This window comes from Euwallacea similis, chromosome 12 (assembly GCF_039881205.1).
Source record: "Euwallacea similis isolate ESF13 chromosome 12, ESF131.1, whole genome shotgun sequence".
NCBI classification, from domain to species: domain Eukaryota; kingdom Metazoa; phylum Arthropoda; class Insecta; order Coleoptera; family Curculionidae; genus Euwallacea; species Euwallacea similis.
In genome coordinates this window covers 765,256-787,296 of record NC_089620.1, presented here as the reverse complement: position 1 = coordinate 787,296, position 22,041 = coordinate 765,256, and the positions used below count along the sequence as shown (strand labels likewise).

The window sequence follows — 22,041 nt, the reverse complement described above, 5'->3', positions numbered from 1 at the left end:
CTAGCCTGCCCATATTTTTTATAATATTCACATGCGGCCCTGTATCGAAAAAGCTTAGAGGCTGTGTCAATAGAGTGAGGTGTGCATCTAAACCTACCAATGAATGTAGCCCCAACAGTAACTTCAAATCCACAAAATTAAAAAGAAATTATATTCTATCACCTCCCATTTAAATGTATTAAATATGCGTGAATAATAACTAACATTACTCACCGTTCATGCTAGGATTTTCAATCAGCCTAAACCCGTTTGATTTCTGCGAGGCGATACTCCTGCTGCTCATCTTACTTCGTACGCTCTCATTCCTGCTGATTTTCTTATCCACCATTTTTTGGACGATCTGACGTTCTTCCAGAACTGTACGCTCCTCCTGCACCTACAAATTTCCAACCACATCAGAGTCTGGCGTTCACTGAATTATTGTTATTTCTGAAACCACCGTTCCTATTAAATAGAACATCAAAGCACGCTTTGTAATTAAATCTGTGAAATTATTAGCGAATGCAATTGAAAATCATAATAATACAGTAGCAAAAGTAATTAAAATATCATAATTTCCTCAGATGATATTACACAAGCATGAGTCCAGCATCAGCAATAAAACGTTTGATCACGGAAAGATGTTACTTTTTGATTACATTCGTATAACTGGAACTCTTAGATAACTTATTACAGTCGGAATAATTTTCTTTATGCGATGTTTTACCTTTTTATCTCCGGTTTCGAAGTCTCTGGTAACTTGGCACATGCTGGTTGTCGTACTCGATTGCCTGACTTCACCATCGATGGGTTTGTTTGGAGGTGGCGGTGGAGGCGGCAACGGAGGGCCTTAATAAAAAAACTCATGAGGATAACATTTTAACATCAACCACTTGATCACGTACCTCTAAAAGGCCTATTAGAGGCCACCAGAGGATCCAGAGGCAGGGCTGGAGGTCTGGGGATCACTACATTGTCCATGGCGCTGCAAGTTACCATATTGGCCCATGTTGGATTACGACTCAATCTAAAAAAGGGCAAAATGCGGTGCTGCAATTTTAAAACATAAAAGAACAAACAAGAAAAAACAGTCTAGTTCAGGTTTAATTGGAGCCCGAGATAGAAGTGGCTGGTAAATTGACCATAAATCTTGGAAGTAAGACGGCCAATACTGCAGTAGTTGCAAATTGGACGTAAGTGGCTTTAAAAACAGTACTATGTTCTGTTTGTAAAGTTTTTAATTCTGCCTCGTTAAATATGGCAGGTACGTTTTGCGGAAAAGTAGTTTAGCGTAAAAAAATTATAGTCGACAAATGGGATAATTATTTTCGTTATTATAATATTAACAACTGGACTTCGGCTCGAGTGGGAGAAACGTGATTTGTCAGCTTCGGACAGCTGGCCTTGGTAGAGGAAATGCATGGTAATATGTGTGAAAATATTGCTATACAATAAAAACTTTAATTAGCACAAGAATTTCTATCACGTATAGTGCCTACCAAGTTTTGAGGGCAAAAAATCGCATTCAAAAGACATAAACTAATAAGAAATCTTAAGAGGTTTTAACTTAGTTAAAGCTATTATTTCCAATTAGAAAACGAAGCGTATGTAGCGTCCGACCCTGTAAATGTTAAACGTTAATATTGGACTTTTAAACTGATTTTTTTTAATTTTTAACTGGACTTCGGTATGTTTCCTTTTCTCATCCTCCAAAGTAGTATTTCGGGCATTACATCCGCCCTAGTTCTTGATTTAGATCTTTTAGGAGCTCCGCCGAAGAATTCAAAAGCACCCATTTAACATTTTTTATTTTGTGGCCAGATCGGGGCTTCCTCGGCTATTTCTTCGGTTTGATTGTTTTCATTACTCTTCAATTTTGTAATCTAATTTTCAATTATTCGGATCTCCGATTTTTGGTTATCAAACTTTCTGGGTAACTGCACCTGATTGGATAATTAATTATCTATCAGTTTTCCTGCATTTTCCGGTAATTATTGTTGCATAGTGTCAATTTTCTGTATTTTTGTTTATTCTTTTAGTTCTTAAGTTTTTATCTGTTTTACGTTTTACTTTCTTTTGTTGTTACTTCCAGTCGTTTCATTCTGTTTTTCTTCTTCGTGGGATAAGGTTTGCCTTCAACTCCATATGCTTCGAATGTTACTTTTATCGATAGCTTTTATCGACAGTAATTATTATAAAATTTTTACCAATTTTCTATCCGTTTTGGCAATGGAAAATTATATTAAGATTGATGAATAACAGTTTCCTGTCCTCTTTTCTCAATTTATGGTTCAGAATTTCACTGATTCATTGGTAGTGATAGACACTCTCTTGACCGATGTTTGGTCCTAAGTTATATCGCCGAAAACATGTAAAACTTATGTGTGTTTTTGAATTCAATCAGGACATGCATTAAGATTTTCCGTTATACAGGGTAATTTTTTTAAGTATTACAGGAGGTTCCTCGAGAACCGTTAAAATTTAATTTTAGATCTTAATATGCTGCAATAGAGGCGGATTTTGGCTTTTTAATTAAAATTTTATTATACACGGCGGGTTTTTTTAGTTTTACTGGAAACACACAAAGAGGAATGAAACTTAAAAATTCAATCGAGCCAAATAAATCTTCAATAGGGAGACCATCTATGGCATAAACTGGTTTCCCCAGTTCAAAACATCCACTATAGCACTAATAGAGCAACACCTTTCGCTGCTTCTTTACCGTTATTTACGGCAAATCACTTATTTCGTTCCCTTTCTGCAACTATTTTATGGGACTTCTTCACCATAATCGTTACTGTCTTTTCAATGCGAATTTAGATGCTCATCGGATTAGTAACGTTTGTTTGTAAATTTATAGAAGAATGTGGAAAGATCGCGTGTTTTTGCCTTCAAATCAGTATTTTGCACCATGAGAGGCTGCATCGGCTCTAACAAATCAAGTGATAAAATAATTGATTCCCACGATTCAAGAACAGTTACCGCACTGATACTAATAAGCGCTAAGTGCCCTATAAAACGTACGTATATGGTAAGCACATCTTTTTAATTTTTTATAACATAATGTTCTGCAACTTTTTTTCAGGTTTTTATACAGGGTGTCTGTAAAACATACTTCGCAATTACAAGAAGATGAAAAGTTAAAAAGAGTTTCTATAAACATATACCCAAAATCGCTTCATTTTCGCAATACAGATTGCCGAAGTTTAACAAAATCGTTTTTTATTATTTATTATAAAAAAAATGCTCGATACAATCCAATTTAAATATTCATTCGTCCATAAATTTCAATGGTGTGCCCACGGGGCAGGTCTGTCGTTGAGTGGATTTTCGCAATTTTCATGATTATTTCATAAGAGCGACTAAATATACAGCTCAATTAATTTTCTTTCATATCTTGCTTAATTTTTTGAGATTAAAATAAAGTTTTAAACTCAGGTTTAACGAATTAAGGTTAATTAATTTTTAAAAATTGTTTTTTAATTGCTCAAAATAGCTATCACTATCCAAGATGCATAAATTCAATCTTTTCCTGAGTAATTGCCGAATCATCAATTGTCCGATTTCTCACGACTTCTTGATTTTCTATCAGCGCAGCATAAGATAATGGCATTAGATATCTCCACAAGAAAAAGTCTGATGGATTTATATCCGGGAATCTAGCAGGCCACAAACGAGGACCGCTGTTGCTAAATTCCCCTTCGCCAGTATATGTATATGAAGACCATGAAAAAAGGAAACAAAGGAGAAAAAAGGAAAGAACCATTATTGTACATAAGGTATACTTAATACGATCAGGTTTGGATCTTCGCATCAACACGACAGATGACATACCTACACGATGTTTTTCACTGGGTTAAGGTTGTCTTGGGTAACGGGACCGCCATTTCGTAACCTCTCTCTTTCGTATAGCTAGTTATTCCGTGATATTAATTTCTTTTGCAGATGACTCAACCTATTCGTTTACCCATCACAAAAAGTGGCACAAAGTTTATTGCTTCTTTATTAAAACTATTGAGCAAAATTATAGTCTTTAATCACAATACATGAAAAGACGTAGGTAATCAGTTTATCTGCCCTAGGAAGTGGTTGTACTTATGCAAATTGCCTTGCGTAAATAACTCATGCCATTTTATGAAACATCATAATTACTAAGCTCCCGAGGCTCTTCCTTTTCTTATAGATTTTGTCATCTGTTTATCAACAGAAATAATCTACCAGATGAGGAAATGGTGCAATTGCGGAATACTCTTCGTTATATAAATATTTTTTTTGTGAATAAGATGTTTAAATTTAAAAATAACAATGGTAATGACGAAGGAATACATAATTCATGCAGTTAACTGTGTGTTAATAGTGCTGTTTCCCGAAGATATCTCGCTTAATGTTCATTACTAAACATAATCAGTAGGTAAATAAGCAATTACAGTCACAGTGTAAGAAGTGTTTGCTAACCGCGATATGGTTTTTTCCATCTGAGAATGCGTTATTGCATATAGCGAACTCCGTACTTCAAATACATGTTGTATACGCACAAATAACTGTTTTCTTCCTCTGATCATTTTACTTATTTTTACTTGTATTAGATTTATTTCGTTTAATGCTTCATTTAGCATTTAGCATACGTCTCTGAAAGATTTAGATGTGGCCTAACGACCATAATGTGTAAATTTAGAATTTATGACCCAGCGTAATCGAGTGTGAAGATATTATATTAGGGAAGTTGTTTGATTTAGACCAGTGCATTAGAAAATCTTAATACATAATTTTATTTGAGCAAAGCAAAAATGAAATGAATATACAGTACGTTTCCGGATGGGGTTGCCAAGAGGAGAATATTTCTTATGAAAAATGTATTCTTCACGAGAGTTTTTGCTTCTTCCGAAACGATTGGTTCGCTTCCACAGTTTCAATTTTCCTTTTCGTTACAGATAATTATCGAAAAATTTCGCGTTCAGTTGAACATTTTTCTAAGTTCCGAAAATTAACGCTCCGTAAACGAGACTTAGACTAAGTGACAATTTTGTCGAAAAAAAATTGGATTTACCTGATACTACGCAAAGACAATACTATTGCACAGGTGCTAAAGCAATTCCTCGTAATTGAATCAAAAGTTTTCGTATATTTACATCTTTAGACGTGGTGCATCAAAATAGATCGAGAAATTCGTAACTACTGACTCTGTATTAGATAAAAAGAAAGCTAAGACAGCTCGAGATGAAGATGACTCTGCCACTCTTATTGTAACGAATTCGGTTCAAAGTAATCAAAAATTTTCTTTATGGCGAAGATCGCGTCAATTAAGAAAAGTATATATTCAAAAAACATTACAATTACAGAAACAATTAAAAATTCATTCCCTCAAACCAATCTTTAATCATGTTTTAGAGCCAGGAGATCAAGCAAAACGTTTGGAATTCCGTTTGTGAATGGACGCTCAAATGATGGATAACCAAAACTTTTATCGAGACATTGTATTCTCTAATGGAGCCACGTTTTCCACCAATGATGCTGTTTCATCTCAGCATGGAAGGTGTTGGAGCCTTCACAATTCCTATTTCCGAATCACTCATAATGGGTAATATTCGGCTAAAGTGAAAGTATGACGTGAAATTTCTTACCATGGTATAATTTGACCATACTTTTTTTATGTGTAAAATTTTTATTTATATTTTTTTCTTTTTTAATGAATTATACTAATATAAACTTAATAAGCAAAAGTCTCGATTATGGTTATTGCGAAAGGGAAAATTAATTTTTGAGGCTCAGAAAAATTTTCAACTAAATGGACTTATTTTTTGATAATTCTCTGTAACAAAAAGGCACATTGAAACAGTGAGAAGTGATTCAACCATTTTGGAGCAAGCAAATATTTTCACGAAGAAAACATTTTTCTCGTAAAACGAAAAATAAGAATCTCTACTCTTGGTAACCTTTATTAATAACTTATTGATAGAATTAGAGATGTGTGTGCAAATATTTCTCCAGAAATTTGTTGAATTTTTGAATTTGAATTAAAAACATTGAAAATGTGAGGACTGAATTTGAGAATAGACTGTTTTATTGCTAGGGAGCACAAGGTGACCATTTCGAACACTTATTGAGATAATCTGTGCCTTTTTCAATAAATGTTTTTCTTTAATAAGTTTTTGTATTTGATTTTCTCTCCAATCGCTGAACCGATTTTAATAAAAAGTAGTTCGCTGAAAAGGAAATCAAATTCCCGTTAAAACGGTATGTCACATGACCCCCCTTCTCATTTGAAAAAATTGCTTTGACAGCGCCCTCTGCGAGGGTGTTCACGTGACACATGTCATTTGTTCATCGAAATGTAGTAGATGTGACCCTGAATCGAACAAAATTGACCCCAAGTCCATATCTTCCTCCGTTTAAAAAAAAAGTAGGAGGGGGGGGGGGGGGGGGGGATTTTTTAACGTCGGCACTGTATCCAAAAGTATTGCATATCGATAAAAAGACCATCTCTAGTTTTTTGGAATTAAATATGTGGTAGGTATGTATTGTTTACATCTTTTGCACCAACTTTAATAAGAAATTAAGCAACATAAGAAATGTTTATTTATATTTTATCAGAATTTACAGTTTCTCGCCGTGCGGATTAGTGATATTTTGGGCGTTCTAGCATCCTGACTACGCTAATACGTTTAAAAATAACAAGAAATATCATTTCTTACTTTAACAGATGCCAAATAATAACTTTGTTACAACAAGGTCTATTACAACATAAAGTGGCGGAAAATGTGGGCATTAATCAAAATGATGTTTCAAGAATGAATAAGAAGTTTCACGAAACCAATGAAGTCAAGGACCGACCAGGAAGAAGTCAATAATTGCTAGAAGGAACCCAATAAGTACAATGAGCGCTTTATGTAGGGAGTTTGCATTGCTTGAGGGAGTTATTGCATCAAACTGTGTCGCGTCGATTAAGGTCTATTAAGTTACATTGTCGGAGACCTTTGCGACCTTTGCGTTTATTTCGAAAGGCAGTTGGAGCAGATTTTGTCTTCGTTGACGATAACACACCTCCGCACCGAACAATGGAAGTGCGACACTTTTGTGACGAAGAAGGAATCACGCGTTTACGATGGCCTCTCACATCTCCGGATATGAATGCGATAGAGCATACTTGGGACTTCCTAAAAAGACGTATAAAGAAAATAAATAACCTTCCCTTAACATTAAGAGAATCGAAAATTGCAGCAATCGAAACATGGGAACGAATTCCATAGGTTTAAATAAATAAACTCATTGGTAGCGAGTCAAACCGTCTTAGAAAGTGCATCAATATCTCAGAAGGAATGAAGGACCATCAGGTCCAATATTTTTCCCTGTTGCTAATTGTTATACTTAGAATTCAATATTTAATTGTCAAATCTTATAAATCAATTTTCTTTTATTTATTAAATTTAGTGGTAATAAAAGTAAATAATACAGGTGGTCCATGTGGTCTGAGGTAAGTCCTTATTAACTTTATAAATAAATATTTCTTGGAGTCTTTTGATTCCATCAAACATTCATATGCAGTAATTTTGGACATATGTGTAGATAAAAATCTTAGCCTAAAGACCAATAAAATTTGAAGAACCGCTATCCAAAATACCAAAGCGTAAATGCTAAATCTCTGGGTGATTGCAAAAGTTTAAGTTCGATAAAATAAATTTTAAAATTATTACTACAATCGAAGGCAAAGCTTCCCTCAACAAACTTGTTGCACAACATATTAATTTATAACATACCTAACTGTAACCATTTAAAAGCATATTTAAATTGCTGTACCTCTGTAATTGGCAAAACCGTAAGGCATAAAAAATCTTTAAAATTAAATTAATTTGACAACAGTCTTATTGTTATGAGATATTCAAGTACCAGTTCTGGTTCAGTTAAACCGACTTTCAATCACGACCGGATAATTCCTTTATTGGTTGTTGGTGTTCTTGAGATATCAACAGTGCGTAAAGAGAGGAACCTCGCACAGATACTGATCTAATAATTCTGCAAAAAAATCTCTTCTTTTCTTATCTATCTTCATATTTAATGCCTATTTTTCTTTATATTTGGGTAAAATCAACCTTTACGTTTTGTTATTTTTATACTAAGTGGATTTCCCCCTATTATGATTCCGCGACCTTCGTCACGTAATGTAATTTTATTAAGTGCTTTTAATTTTTATTTTTTAGATACCATCTGCAATTTTCAAAAGAAATATGTTGATTACGCAGTGTCATTAAAATGCAGCAATTTCCATATTTCTTGTACTTGGTAGTATGATTAAGAGAAAAATCTTCTCATGGTTATCCCAATCTACTGCGATACTTAGGAGGAGGAAAAGATACACAAAGAATACGAGAAAACAATGTTATAATTACTGTCCCTGTTTTTTCATCGAAGTGTTAATAATAGGTAATAATAATAGTACCTATGCCCTCTTTATTATGAATGAAATAAATAAAGCACAATTCAAGGAAAATTAACATTAAATGGTCGTTCATAATAAATGGCGAAGTCTAGTTTAACCTTAATCTTCTTGCTTCCTACAACTTATTTCGGGCCATACAAATCACCTTTCTTTTTAATTAATTAATTATTTTTATTCAAATAATGTCAGTATATCTTAGAAACAGTATCTTCCAAGGAGGAACTTAATATGGCATTTTTGTGTACGTTCTAACTGTATTTAATGGATTATTTTTTTATATTTCACACGCATTTCATTTTACCTTGAAAATATTGAAGAGATATTTTTCTTCACAAACGAATAGGCCGTTCAGAAATCATTTTTATTTTCCGAAAAAACCAGTGGCGTTGCATTTTTTTCTTCGAAAATATTCAATGAGTTCCTTTCGCTTTCACCAGATGCATCGTGCTATCGAATTTTTTCCTCACATCTTCAACATATTTTCTCATAGTAGGATCGCCAAAAAAACTAACGAAATGCCTAAATAAGGTTATTTACATTTACTTATTAATTATAATATTACACCACGTTCTTTGATCTCTCTCTTAATGTCTTCATTGATTGTTGATATAACGGTGATACCAATAATATCAGATTACTACAAAAGAGGAACCCTAAAGAAGCTGAGACCTCGTTGTGAGTGAAATAACGGAACTAGAATTCAAGTTTACTAATGCAATTTATGAAATCTGAAGTAACTAAGCATTTATCTGTAATGGATTATTCTTCCATTAAGTTGGAAGATCCACATTTCAGCTTATAATGTTTACATTTTACGCTTTATTGATATGTGTGAACAAAAGCAGAAATGTTTTAGGTGTTAAAATACTCTTAATCCTAATGAGAACGAACTCTAGTTAGTGTCTTAACCTGAACTAGCCCGCAATAAATTCATATTTTTTTGTTTTTTCTTCGCAATATCCACAATGCTGACACACTTGTGAGGCAAATAAAACTCTCTCGGGAAACTTTAAACTCGTGAAACTCTTGTGGGACAGTGATTTGGAATAATTTAGGAAAAATACCAAGACCCCTAAGAAATGTTAAAAAATGCGCAGAAAAACTTTCAATACATTTTTATTTGTTGTCATCTAACCTGAACTAACCTGAACTGCTGTTTCGCATGAATATCAAATGTCATAATCGCGTATTTTGCACGTTTCTCTTAAGGCAGTCTCAGGGCTACTTCGGACTTGACAAACGGTGGTTCCAATGAATAACCATAACAACAAGGTCATTGTGGCCTTTCCTTAGCCTAACCGAACCTTAAAACAAACGGTGTTCTAGATAAATCTAGCAATTATCGCTACATAAGTAGGTGATTTTCTTCTTGTTATCTATCCTGGTAGAAGCATTCCATCTTAATCATTCACTTTCGGGCATGCATTACATACTTTCAGGCATCCCAAAAAACCCATGCAAAAAATTTATCCTGCGTACCACCGCATAATTTCCACTGAAAAGCGTTAATTAGCGAACCAACGGTACCACCTAATGTGCAATGCCACTAGTAGACCACACTTTGGAACCATTATGGCAGTGCGTTCCGATATAATTGAACAACATTTTGCAGATGCCCCATAGATTTCCTCGCACTTTACTCGAAAGATACGGTTTCAGTTGCTGTACCGTTTTCTTTGGGTTCTTTGTGCGTGTAAATGGATGTTTATGGGTTCGAAGAAGAAAACGCGAGCGATCAGGTTGTACCGGGACCAAATATGGGCAGCGACCAGACGAACAATGTCTTCTACTTAAAAATCACATTGCAACCTGTTTGAAGTTGTAGCAGGCACTTGTAAATAATGTCTCAGATAAATATTATTCACAAACTTTCATGCCTTATAATGCATCGGCATCTACTATTTGTGGTACACTTGATCTATGTAGAACTAAACAAAAAAATCTTTTTATTTGATGGTAATTCAGATGCCTCCACGTTCACGAATCTACCAAAATGGGCAAATTTCAGTAGATTGGGAACGCGTGCGATTTTCAATGCGTGCTCTTCTTAATGAGAAAAAATTCAAATGGGAAAAAGTTCAGACAAGGTCTGAGCTCTTGAATGAAATGAAAAGTGTTACAGTTTTTATGTAATGACAGTTGCTGCACGATCGCAGATTAAATCTTTCCGTTCAATGAGGCATAACAAATAACTGAGATTTATTGCACGATTCCTCTATTAGTCACGCGTTGTAATAGATTTGTAATTCTACAGAGAAATCTGCATAAATCTAGTTAAAACCGCTCACCTAAACCCGCGTTTTACACAACAAATTTAACAGTAAACAATTTTTATATGAGTCCTCCCCTTAAGAGGTACCTGCTCTTAGCATATGGCTTACGAAGAGCTTCAAATGCTGCTCGTCATCACCATCAACTAAACATGACTGACAGATTGTGAGATTTTGGTTCAAGACAATAAATCTCCGATTTGGGTTTAAGAATGCGCTAAGCAAATGGCACTTGTAACACTTTATAATATCGCAAGTAATGTAATTATTCCAATTGACGTCACGGACTTCCATGTAGATTTTTGAACCTACCTAAATACGGGGTCATTGGATGAAATACAGTGAGGGACAAAAGTATCGGTACAGCAGGATTTCTAACGTAAAATAAGTCGTTTTTACAGATTTCAAAATAATGACAGAAATTAAAATGAAATATTTAATGTCACTAATCATAAAGTAAATTTTCCGACAAAAAATGACTTACAATGTTTCAAGTCAAAAACTTAAATTTATATCTGACTTAAATGATGCGAGCTGTCAGTGTCAAACAAATAATACGTCAATATGAACGATTTCTAATTTAAATGGTGCGAGCTGTCAGTGTCAAACAAATGATACGTCAATATGAACGATTTCTAACTTAAATGGTGCGAGCTGTCAGTGTCAAACAAATGATACGTCAATATGAACGATTTCTGACTTAAATGGTGCGAGCTGTCAGTGTCAAACAAATGATACATTAATATGAACGATTTCATGGCCAACTGTCTGAAATTTGCAATATCAGATTAAAAAAGGCTGTTTTCAGAAATTACTGTCTTCTTATTGATATCATTTTAAAGCTTGAAAAAATACCTTTTTAAATAAGTTATAACTTACTATGTTTTCCATTAAAAAAAAGTAAGTTTATGCCATATTACAAAAATAACAGCTGTCAGAAAACATCTAATTAATGCATCTTTTTCAGGGCAGAATTACCCACAATATTCGGATTTACATAATTTATGTAAAACCATTAATTACACGGCTAGATGGATTAAAAGAAATCGACAAAATTTGGTTTTTGCTAAATAACTAGTATGCCATGGACTTTTTCAAGAAACCAAAAGTTGTTTTGAATTGCTCATCTAATGCAGCAATTTTTTCCCCTTTTAGCGGACTTTGTAAGTCTGCTAGTTTCAGAGATCCCTTCATTAATCATTGAGGAAAACTCACCCTGTATATGGAAACGAACATAATTTACAAAAGATGAAGTAAAGTACAGAAAATCCATGGACAAAAAGATGGCACAGCCAATTATTAAATATAAAATTATTACAATTAGTATTTTGTTGGAAGACCGTTTTTTTAATAACTTCCCTAAATCGTTTCGACATTGAATGAACTAATTTCTGAGTAAAATCTACTTCAATATTATTCCACTAGCTTTGTCAAATTTCCTTAAGTTCCAGTTTCTTAGAAGTATTATGTTTTCTTATTTCTTTCTCAGTTCACTTCAAAAGTTTTCAATTAGATTAAGGTCTGGCGACTGAGCAGAAGTATTTAAAGAATGACGAGTGTTAAATTGCATTACAACGGGAGTCGCATGTTTCGGATCATTGTTTTGTTGAAAACAGGATCCGGGTTTTAATTAAAGTTTTTCAGAGCTTTACTTTAAATTGTTTTTAAGAATATTCAAGTAAACAATTTTGACCATTACACTGTTAATAAATGTAAAATTTCCAACTCAACTGGAAACCATACACCCTCACACTAAAACGCTACCACCCCTATGCTTAACTGTCTTATCAGGAGTTTTTCAATTCTAGTTCTGTGTCAGGTCTTCCCCAAACGCACACTTTACCATCATGCTGAAAAATGTTGAATTTACTTTAATCGGAAAATAATACTTTATCCCAAAAATTATTATTCCAGTCGATATGTTCCTTAGCAAAATTTAAACGCTTCTTCTAATTTATTTTATTAACATAAGGCTTATTTCTGACTACTCTAGATTTGTGCCCAGCACGATGAAGGACTCTGCATATTGTTTAAGAGCTTATATCTTCACTCTCTTCTTCTCTTAATGTTGCAACAATTTCTGACGCACTTGTTTTTGAGGATTTAGTTGAATTTTTTTACTACTTTTCTCTCTTTCCTAGCACAGTTTTCTAGCCTAATTTGAGGTTGATTTAGGAAATTATCTTTTTAAACCTTTTTATTACACTTTGTATTGTAAAACAATTCTTCACTATATTAGCAATAGCTGAATAGGATTTACCTTCTTTTCTTAAGTTTATAATTATTTTTCACTCAAAAATCGTCGTTTCTTGGCCCTTAACTAATATGTATTATGAACTTTTAGTTTTTCTGCACTCTAAATGAAAGAAAAACAATTCTTTTTGTGAATTTTTCTTTTTTATTGACGATAAATGCGGAAAAGTTAGTTTTATTATTAAGTGTACCAAGTCCATAGATTTTTTATACTTTATTATATCTTTTATAAATTTTATTCTTTTACATATACAGGGTGTTTCTAAACTGCACGGCACTATTTCAGGTACGTATTATCTAGTGCAAAATAAAGAAAAAAGTCCATAAGAACATGGGTCCTATCTCGATCAGTGGCGGAGTTACAGGGTGTCAAAGTGTAAGAAAATATTAGGTTTTTTCATTGTGCTTGACCTACTATAGATAGAGCTTTTAAATTTTATACGCGTGCTAAGTAATGGGTGCTGCTTAATACAAGACTAAATTACCTTCAACTACTATACAGGGTATTGCATTTTCTGAGGTCTTGCTCTAAAAAATCCTTTAGAAAAACTTGCTCGTACGCCACTGACGCATTCTAATATTTTTCTTTAATTCTCCAATCTATCACCTAAATTTTATCTCTCTTGAGTTTTGGTTGAATTCTGTTCAGTTTTTTCATAAATGAATTATTTATTAAATTCAGTCACATTTTCAAACGTCATCCTGAGGGTATACGAAGTGCCCAAGATGCATGGATTCGTCGTGCTCAATGCTGTATTAAAAAAAAACTGAGGCCACTTTGAATAGTTCTTTTAAATTCTGCCTCGCTTTGAATTTATTCTTTAAAATTACAATTTTGTGTATCAGTCTTTTTAATAAAAAAATATCGAAATATAGGCTTCGTGACGTCTGAAAATACGATTGAATTCAATAAAATAATTAATGTATGAGGAAACTGAACAGAATTCAACCAAAACTCGAGAGAGGTAAAATTTAGGTAATGATTGGAGAATTAAATAACAATTTTAAAATACGTCGGTGACGTACGAGCAAGTTTTTCTAAAGGATTTTATGCAGTAAGACCTCAGAAAATGCAATAACCTGTAGAGTAGTTCAAGGCAATTTAGTCTTGTGTTAAGCAGCACCCATTACCTAGTACCCGTATAAAATTTAAAAGCTCTATCTGCAATAGGTCAAACCCAATAAAAAAAAAACCTAATATTTTCTTACACTTTGACACCCTGTAATTCCGCCACTGATCGAGATAGGACCCACGTTCATATGAATTTTTTCCTTTATTCTGCACTAGAGAATACGTACCCAAAATAGTGCCGTGCAGTTGTGAAACACTCTGTATAGAAATAACTTTTTTTTATCAGAAAATCTACTTCATGATAAGTAGTATTAAATATTTATTTTTCCTTTCTGCGATTATTGTTAAGTCTGTAAAAATTAGTTATTGCACGCTGTACAATCTTGCTGTACCAATCTTGTACCAATATTTTTGTCTCTCATTATACGTGCACCAACCGTTGCATGATGTTGTGAAAATAAATAGGATATTTAATCTTCTAATGTCATGATCATTATTAATGTCTTTAACGATTTCCGTACCGCCAAATCATGACTCGTTGGATTATAAAACTTTTATAAAGTACTCTTGGTCTATCTCTTCTATTTTATCCATATATTCGTCATTATCCTCCAATTTATTATACAAAATTACCATCCTGACAAAAACCCATTGCATAATTTTATTAATTGCCATTACGACTTATATCACATAATGGTAACAAATCAAACTGATACCACTGTCATGTAAACACCATTCTTATTATTACTTTTTCATTATTCATTGGATTCTAGGTATTACCTGACACTAATAGTCGATTACTTACGGACGAGATAATACGACAAATGTTCCGGATTAAATTGCCGTTGATCGTGTAAATAAACGCACGCAAAAGATATATAGTTTAGTTAAGGAACATGTGGAACATCTGGTATTTCGCACGGCCCCACGTATAAGTCTAAGTGCTTCTTCCAATAAGGATATTCAGGAGGTTTAAGAAGTTTTTGAGAAGCACTTTTTGGGTTAGCCGTTCACACAATATGTTGAACAAAAGTTATTTCCACAACAAGGGAGGAAAGTACCGCGTTTACTCCCACAGGTTGTAAACAAAAAAATTTTGTAAGATAAGAGAAATAGAATGCTCTTCTAGATGCCTCGGCTCGAGTGAAATAACTCCTCAGAAAACCAGGAAACAGGATTTTTTCTACAAAAGTGCGAAAAGTGAATACTTTCCGCACTCGGAACGCATATCATCGCAGAAAGTCGTACTTTTCCGGCGCGTCCGTCGTGTTTTGCAATACGTCGCGCGTGCTGTAAAGGCCTTCTTACACACTTATAACAGTATTTTATAACATGTGTTTAAGAAGGCCTTGAAAGCACGTGCGACATACTGCAAAACACGACGCGAAGCAGATTTTATTCACGAATATACACGAATAAACATTATTATGCAATTTTGACATATTAGGAGTTCAAATTGAATGCGTGGTAATGCTATAAATAGCGCTTTATTCGTTAGTGGCTAAAAAAATTAACACACTGGCATAATCAATTTTTTACATTTTTTTTTTCAAGTGGCCTCAAAGTTCACCAGTATCTATCCCTAAACACGCACTTAAAGTAGTCACTTTATAGTCTAGAGAATAAAAATAGTTTCGTAAATTTACCGGTGCTTCGTGAGAGTGCAACGTTAAACCGACTGTAATTTAACAGGGACAACCCGTGGACTAATTTCATAATATTCATAATTTTCGTAATAATATAATATTAGGCACTTCATTAGAAATTTTGCACTATCGTAGCCCCATGAAATTTGGTTTCAAACTAGAATCCACCATTTTGAATCCAAGTAAAATGTTTTCAAAATGGCGGCACTTCCGGGTGTACCGGAAGTAACTACGAATTTCTTTATTTAAAATGGAACCCCTTAATTTTTCTGTCATTTTCAGATTTCTCGTTAAATTTTAAGGCCAGTTTATGTAAAGTGTCTTATATCTCAAAGGCCGTGTAAGGTGAAGGGGTCAATTCGGTCCCCACGGGCCGAATTGATTCAAAGTTTCACTTTAATTTTGCTACTAACAGCCACCGAAAAACAAAAACGCACAGCGCAAGTAATATCTGTCATTATTTCTCTTCCATAGCCATTATTTTAATATATTATATAATATATTATATTATATATTACATTTTCTACTTGGTGCTGCTTAAAGTTTTAGGGTGTCCCATTTAAAAAAAACGACTTTTGCAACTTCAAAAATGTAAATGTCAGGAGCAGAATTTTGGACACCCTGTATAATACTAAGCCATGTAAATAGTGAAAAAGTGAACCTAAGACTATGTATTGACATTCTGAAAAATATGGATATTATGTCTTTAATAACTACAGAGATATGTAATTTTAAAATTGGTCATTACAGAGGCATGTTTTTAATTCAAGGTCAAATATCTCAAAAACGGTAAGAACTAAGTATAGAACATTATAAAGAAAATGTACCTAAAATATTATGTAGAATCTAAAAATAAAATAATATACTGAGGGTTTAATTTGAAATAAGCAAGTTACAGCTATTTCCGGTTAAACCGGAAGTGACAGCAAGTTGATAATATTTAAAAAAAATAGTATATGTCGAATTTAACTTAACTCCAAGTTTTCAACTTCGTATTACTTTTAGATCCTAGTAAACCTCTAATGAACGGGTTGGGTGAATAACCCTGTATACCTATACTTTGAATCGTTAGATCCCAAATACTGAATTTGATACAAATCTGATCCAACGTGGGTAGATACTTCGAGAGGCCCTCTACATAGTGTGCAAAAATGGTTAGTGTACCAAAGTGCGAACTCTCTAAAATCGCCTAAGTTTTTTTTTGAGATTTCGGCCCTGTGGCATCAACCGATAAATCTCCAAGTATATGAAAATAAGAAGGTGGTTACTGAAGGACGTGCCATTTTGCCCCACGCTGTACGATGAATAGTTCCCGAGATATGGCGTTTTAAAGTTTTCATCCTCAACCCCGTCCTACCCTTGAATGGTGAGACTTAGGAAGTTGAAATTTTATGTGGTAAGTCCTTTGAGTGATAGGGACAATTGGTAAAAATTTCAGATCGATCGCCCGTGGGGACCGAATTGACCCCTTAATCTTGCACGGCTTTTACCGTTTCCAAGTTATATCTGAAAATTTGAAAATTTTGACAGCTGTAAGATCCCACAGAAGTCGGTATTCTGCGTCAACCTTTGCAAATTTTGAGATTGGTGTTCTGGTGTTCGAAAAAATCCTAAAAGCTACTTTTTGGCATATTTCAATTTGACGAAAAGTCTACCACAACTCTCGAAAGATACCTTCGATGTTACATGACTTCAAATTTCTATAACTTGCTTATTTCAAATGGGACATCCTGTCCAGAATCCGCTCAAGGAACCTTAATAATATTTGACATAGAATTATATTCTAGATGAAAATGCTTTAAGATACAGGGTGTTCCATTTGAAAGAAGCAAATTATTGAGATATGTAGTTATGCACCTTCAGAGACACGTTTCGGGAATTGTGGAAGACTTTTCATCAAATTAAAATATGTCAAAACTTAGTTTTTAGGATCTTTCCGGACACGAGAACACCAATCTCAAAATTTACAGTGGTTGGCGCAGAATACCGACTTCTGTAGGATCTTGCAGCTAATTAAATTTTCAACTTTTCCGATGTAACTTGAAAATAATAAGTGTTAGACATAAGACACTTTACATAAGCTGCCTTAAAATTTAACAGGAAATCTGAAAATTACAAAAAAATTAAAAGGTTCTATTGAAAATAACGAAGTTAATAGCTAGTTCCGGTATAACCGGAAATGCCGCCATTTTGAAAATATTTTACTTGGATTCAAAATGGACGATTTTACTGTGAAACCAAATTTCATTGGGCTATGATAGTAGAAAGTCAATGATTTTCTAATAAATAAATTGCGTGGTTAGCCTTGCATAACCAAATGTTTGTATAATGTCATTAAAAATTGCATATTGCAAATGCAAATCTGCATATTCCGAGTAAAATATATTAAAAATTGGATAAAAACTTTGTATAAAACGCGACCCACCTCTTTATACATTTATTTTATAAATAACTTTTAGTACACGTAATATTACAATAGATACTTTTGTGTCAAGAAGTGCTATAAAATTTGATTTTCCTAACAACTGTCCCTAAAGACGATTTATGATTTTAACATCGATTAAATGCATGCGAAGAAAAATCTATTACCGCACGTAAGCATATAAAGATTTTACAACTGGCGCAAAAGCGTCTTCACTTCACTCCGCTTCGTCGTTTGGTCAGCCGCAATTACCATGCGGTAAAGTTTCTTTCTGACGCGTGCGCCCTCACTCGTTCGATAAAAACTATTTTTAGTTTTTTTTAAATAAAATTTCTAATATGCTCCTAAACATCACATTTTAAATGAAACCACCGTCTATTGATCAAGGTGGTTAGTTCGGTTTCAAGGGAATTAGGAATTTGTGGATTTGATTAAAATACCTCTTTTATAAAATGAAGTCCTTAAATTCCCGAAATCTAAGCATTTTTGAGTATCTGCGTATTCTCGGGTTCCAGTCATTTTAGAAGATAAAAGATGTGGTACTTTTAGTCCTGAAAATGTGTATCTCAAGATTGCGACGGTAATTCTTCAGTGATGTGTCGAAGGTTTCATTGATATGTCCGTAGAGTTGATTGCCTCATCTGATAGTCAATGTGAATTATTTTCTTGATTTTAACCAGCAATATTTAGCTCCTTTTCATCCAGAGGAGGTTTAGCTGATAAAGAAAAAACAACCTATTTTACTCTTTCACAATAAAACTAATGATGTGCTTTCCATTAAAGGGAAATACATCTTTTAAGAAGTAAGGGCTGCTACCAACCTTTGCTATTCTTTGAAGATCCCCTTGTATAGGAGTGGTAACAGGTTTAACTTTACAAACCAATGACAATTTTCTCGATCCAGGAAATGATAGTGTGCAATAGTGTGCAGAAGTCCTGTGATCCAGAATTCAGGATATTTTGGTCTTCAGTCAAACAAACGTACCACTGAATCAATTTTTACGTTCTTTGCCTGATTGTGCTTTGTGTTTGGAATTTGAGGGAGTGCAGTGGTGTTCTTGATTTGGTCTTTAAGCTAGTTAATCACGTGGATGAGGACAGTTAAAAATAAATTTAAAAATACCAATTAATGTTAATAATTCAAAAAAAGTTAATGGTACGCCCATAAAAGTAATGAAGCGTTCAAATAGTAATTGAAAAAGGTTGTTGGACATCCCGGCGATATGTGTTTTTACTTGCTGGCTTCATCAAGTATGTGTGCATACAAAGTAAATATACAGGGTGATTCAGAGTTGTGGTGCCAAAAGCCTAGGCGATATTCATCCCAACAAAATATGGAAAAAAGTTCTTATGAATATGAGTCCGAAAATGATTCGTTTCCGAGATACAGGGTGTTAAAGTTTAAGAAAAAATTGATTTTTTCATTAATAGTTTAAAAACGCTTCAGCCGATTTGAAAGAATCTACTAAAAATAGTACATTTTAGCCTCTTGACTTTTTTCCGTACCTATCCCAGTCAGTTTTTTTTAATGTTTTTTTTACTTTTCCTTCTCGAGTTCAGGGACGTGTTGAAGTATGGTATTTTTTTTTCGAAAACTAAGCGAGATACGGAAAAAAATCAAGAGATTAAAATGTACTATTTTTAGTAAATTCTTTCAAATCGGCTGAAGCGTTTTTAAGCTATTAATGAAAAACTCAATTTTTCCTTTCTCTCAATTTCTTTTCAACTTTTCTTTCAACCTGTATCTCGGAAACAAAGCATTTCCGAACTTTATGTTCATATGAACTTTTTTTCATATTTTGTTGAGATGAATACCCCCTAGGCTTTTGGCACCACAACTCTGAATCACCGTGTATACATACTGTATACATATGTTCGAAGACGTATACACATGTACGTGTGACATGAAAAGGATTTATGGAAAAAAGAGAGAACCACAGGAATTTGCTCCGCCAATTGAGGCCCACACATGCCTGATGAAGCCAGTGCATAGAAACAGGTCCTCCGAGTTGCCAAACATTCTCTTTCAATTTCTATTTGAACGTTCTATTCCTTTTGTGGAAGTACAATCAAATTTTTCTACATTTATGTTAAATCGTGCGACTACAAATTGATGGAAAGAAGACGCATAAGTATGAATATTAAAAAGCAATGTTTTATCTCCTGATGCGCGTTACGAACTTATGGCTGTCTTAGGATCCGATTGCGGCATATTCAGATTATCAGATGCGGAATTTTTTGCGTTTTCACAGAAGAGAAAGAACAGAAATAAGAGTGTGAAATTTAAATTAATTGAACGTATTTTCGAGTAACCGCCAAAAATTCTAAATTTAAACAATTTCTCGCAGAGCATAAATCTTCTACTCAATTATCTCGGTTTTGCATTAAAACGTTTAATTTTGAATAAAAGACACACAAATTACAAACAGATCACTGAACCGTCATGGATGCAACATGGCATGTTTGAAAATCATCACGCTAAACATTTGCACGGGCTCTATAAGAAACCACGGCCGGCATACCCAAAGGAAGAAATTAACCATTGTTGGGCTAATGAACATCAAGTTAATTGCGTCGTTTTGTTAATTGCGGTAATACGTGGTGGATAAAGAAAATAAAGGAAAGTTAGTCCGGCTTAGTGATATTTATGCTGATGAGATCTAATGTAATACAGATACGAAGGCTCGTCTTAAGGCACGCTCCAATGTTTTCGTTTCTCTAATTAGATTGCGAACACAAGAAAATGTATATTGAAAAAACGAATTTTCCACGGTATAATGGAACAATCGTAAGCAATAATTGAATTAATCAATTTCGACATTTCATCTGATTTGAAAATTCTCCGGAATACACTCACTAATTTATGCTCATTATAATTAACAATAAAAAATTAAAGGAATAAACAGTTAATAGCCTAAATATTGACCGATGGTCTAATCCATGGTTCGAAAAAAGCATTCGCCATATGGTTTTTAATAATCGAAGAGAGAAATGGTGCCACTAAGGTAATGTTTTCACATTTGAAATTCCGTAGAGTTATTTTTGCTAATGTTGTTAATATTGTAATATAGTCGCTCAATAATTATATTAGAGATGGTTCTAAAACTGCTTTAGAAATAGATAATGGTTCGATAAGCGCCATACACGTATATGAAGTTTTAACATTAATTGGGTTTCGTTATACAGGGTGTAACATTTAACCTAGAATATCGAAATATCTCGAATACTAGGCATACTATAAAGAAATGTTTAGTATCACACTTTAAACACTCTGAGAGGAAAATGTATTGGTGCGCGTTCATTCTCCTCCACCTTCCGTGTGGGCAGGGTGTGGGTTAAGTTTTTAGTTTCAAATAGCAACTCCCATTTATTTTTATAAATTCGGATAATATGGCTAAAAATAAGAAAACTTTATCTGAAATATTTTTTTCGAATCCTACTAAAAAACTGTAATTAACGAAATTCAATTTCTCTTTCACTCATAATTTACTGAAAGATTTGATGATATCTGCTTTCGAATGAATGAAAACGTGAATTTTTGTATAGCTTTTATTTAAAGAGAATATTCAAAATAGTGTCCTCGAATTTCAATGCACGTATTTATCTGTGATTTAAAGGACTCTTCACATCTACGAATTATGCCCTCTAAAATATTGGCACAAGCGTTTATAATTCGCAGAAACATATCCTCACGTGTCGTTGGTATTTCTTTATAAACTTGATCTTTGAGATATCCCCACAAAAATAAATCCGGTGAACTAAGATCTGGAGATCTAGCAGGCCAATTCACCGGACCAGATCTGCCGATCTATTGATCGTTAAAATTACGATTAAGAACTTCACGTGCCACCGCAGAACAGAGTTAGACAACCGTCATATTGAAACCATATGTTCTGATGCACTTCTAAGTTTAAGTCCTGGAATAATATGGACAGTTCATTTTCCAAGATATTCCGGTACACTTC

The 22,041-nt window shown here is 33.8% G+C and overlaps 1 protein-coding gene across 1 annotated transcript in view; it reads right to left on the bottom strand.

Moving 5' to 3' along the window:
- LOC136412608 (uncharacterized) overlaps nt 1-22,041 on the bottom strand; it is a 48,673-nt gene that overhangs the window by 12,899 nt on the left and 13,733 nt on the right. Inside the window, exons 2-4 of the mRNA XM_066395719.1 lie at nt 885-1,006; nt 707-828; nt 214-376 (exon numbers count right to left, since the gene is read on the bottom strand). Of these exons, the coding sequence (XP_066251816.1) occupies nt 214-376; nt 707-828; nt 885-978 (379 nt within the window). The 5' untranslated portion in view covers nt 979-1,006. The remainder of the gene's footprint in view (nt 1-213; nt 377-706; nt 829-884; nt 1,007-22,041) is intronic.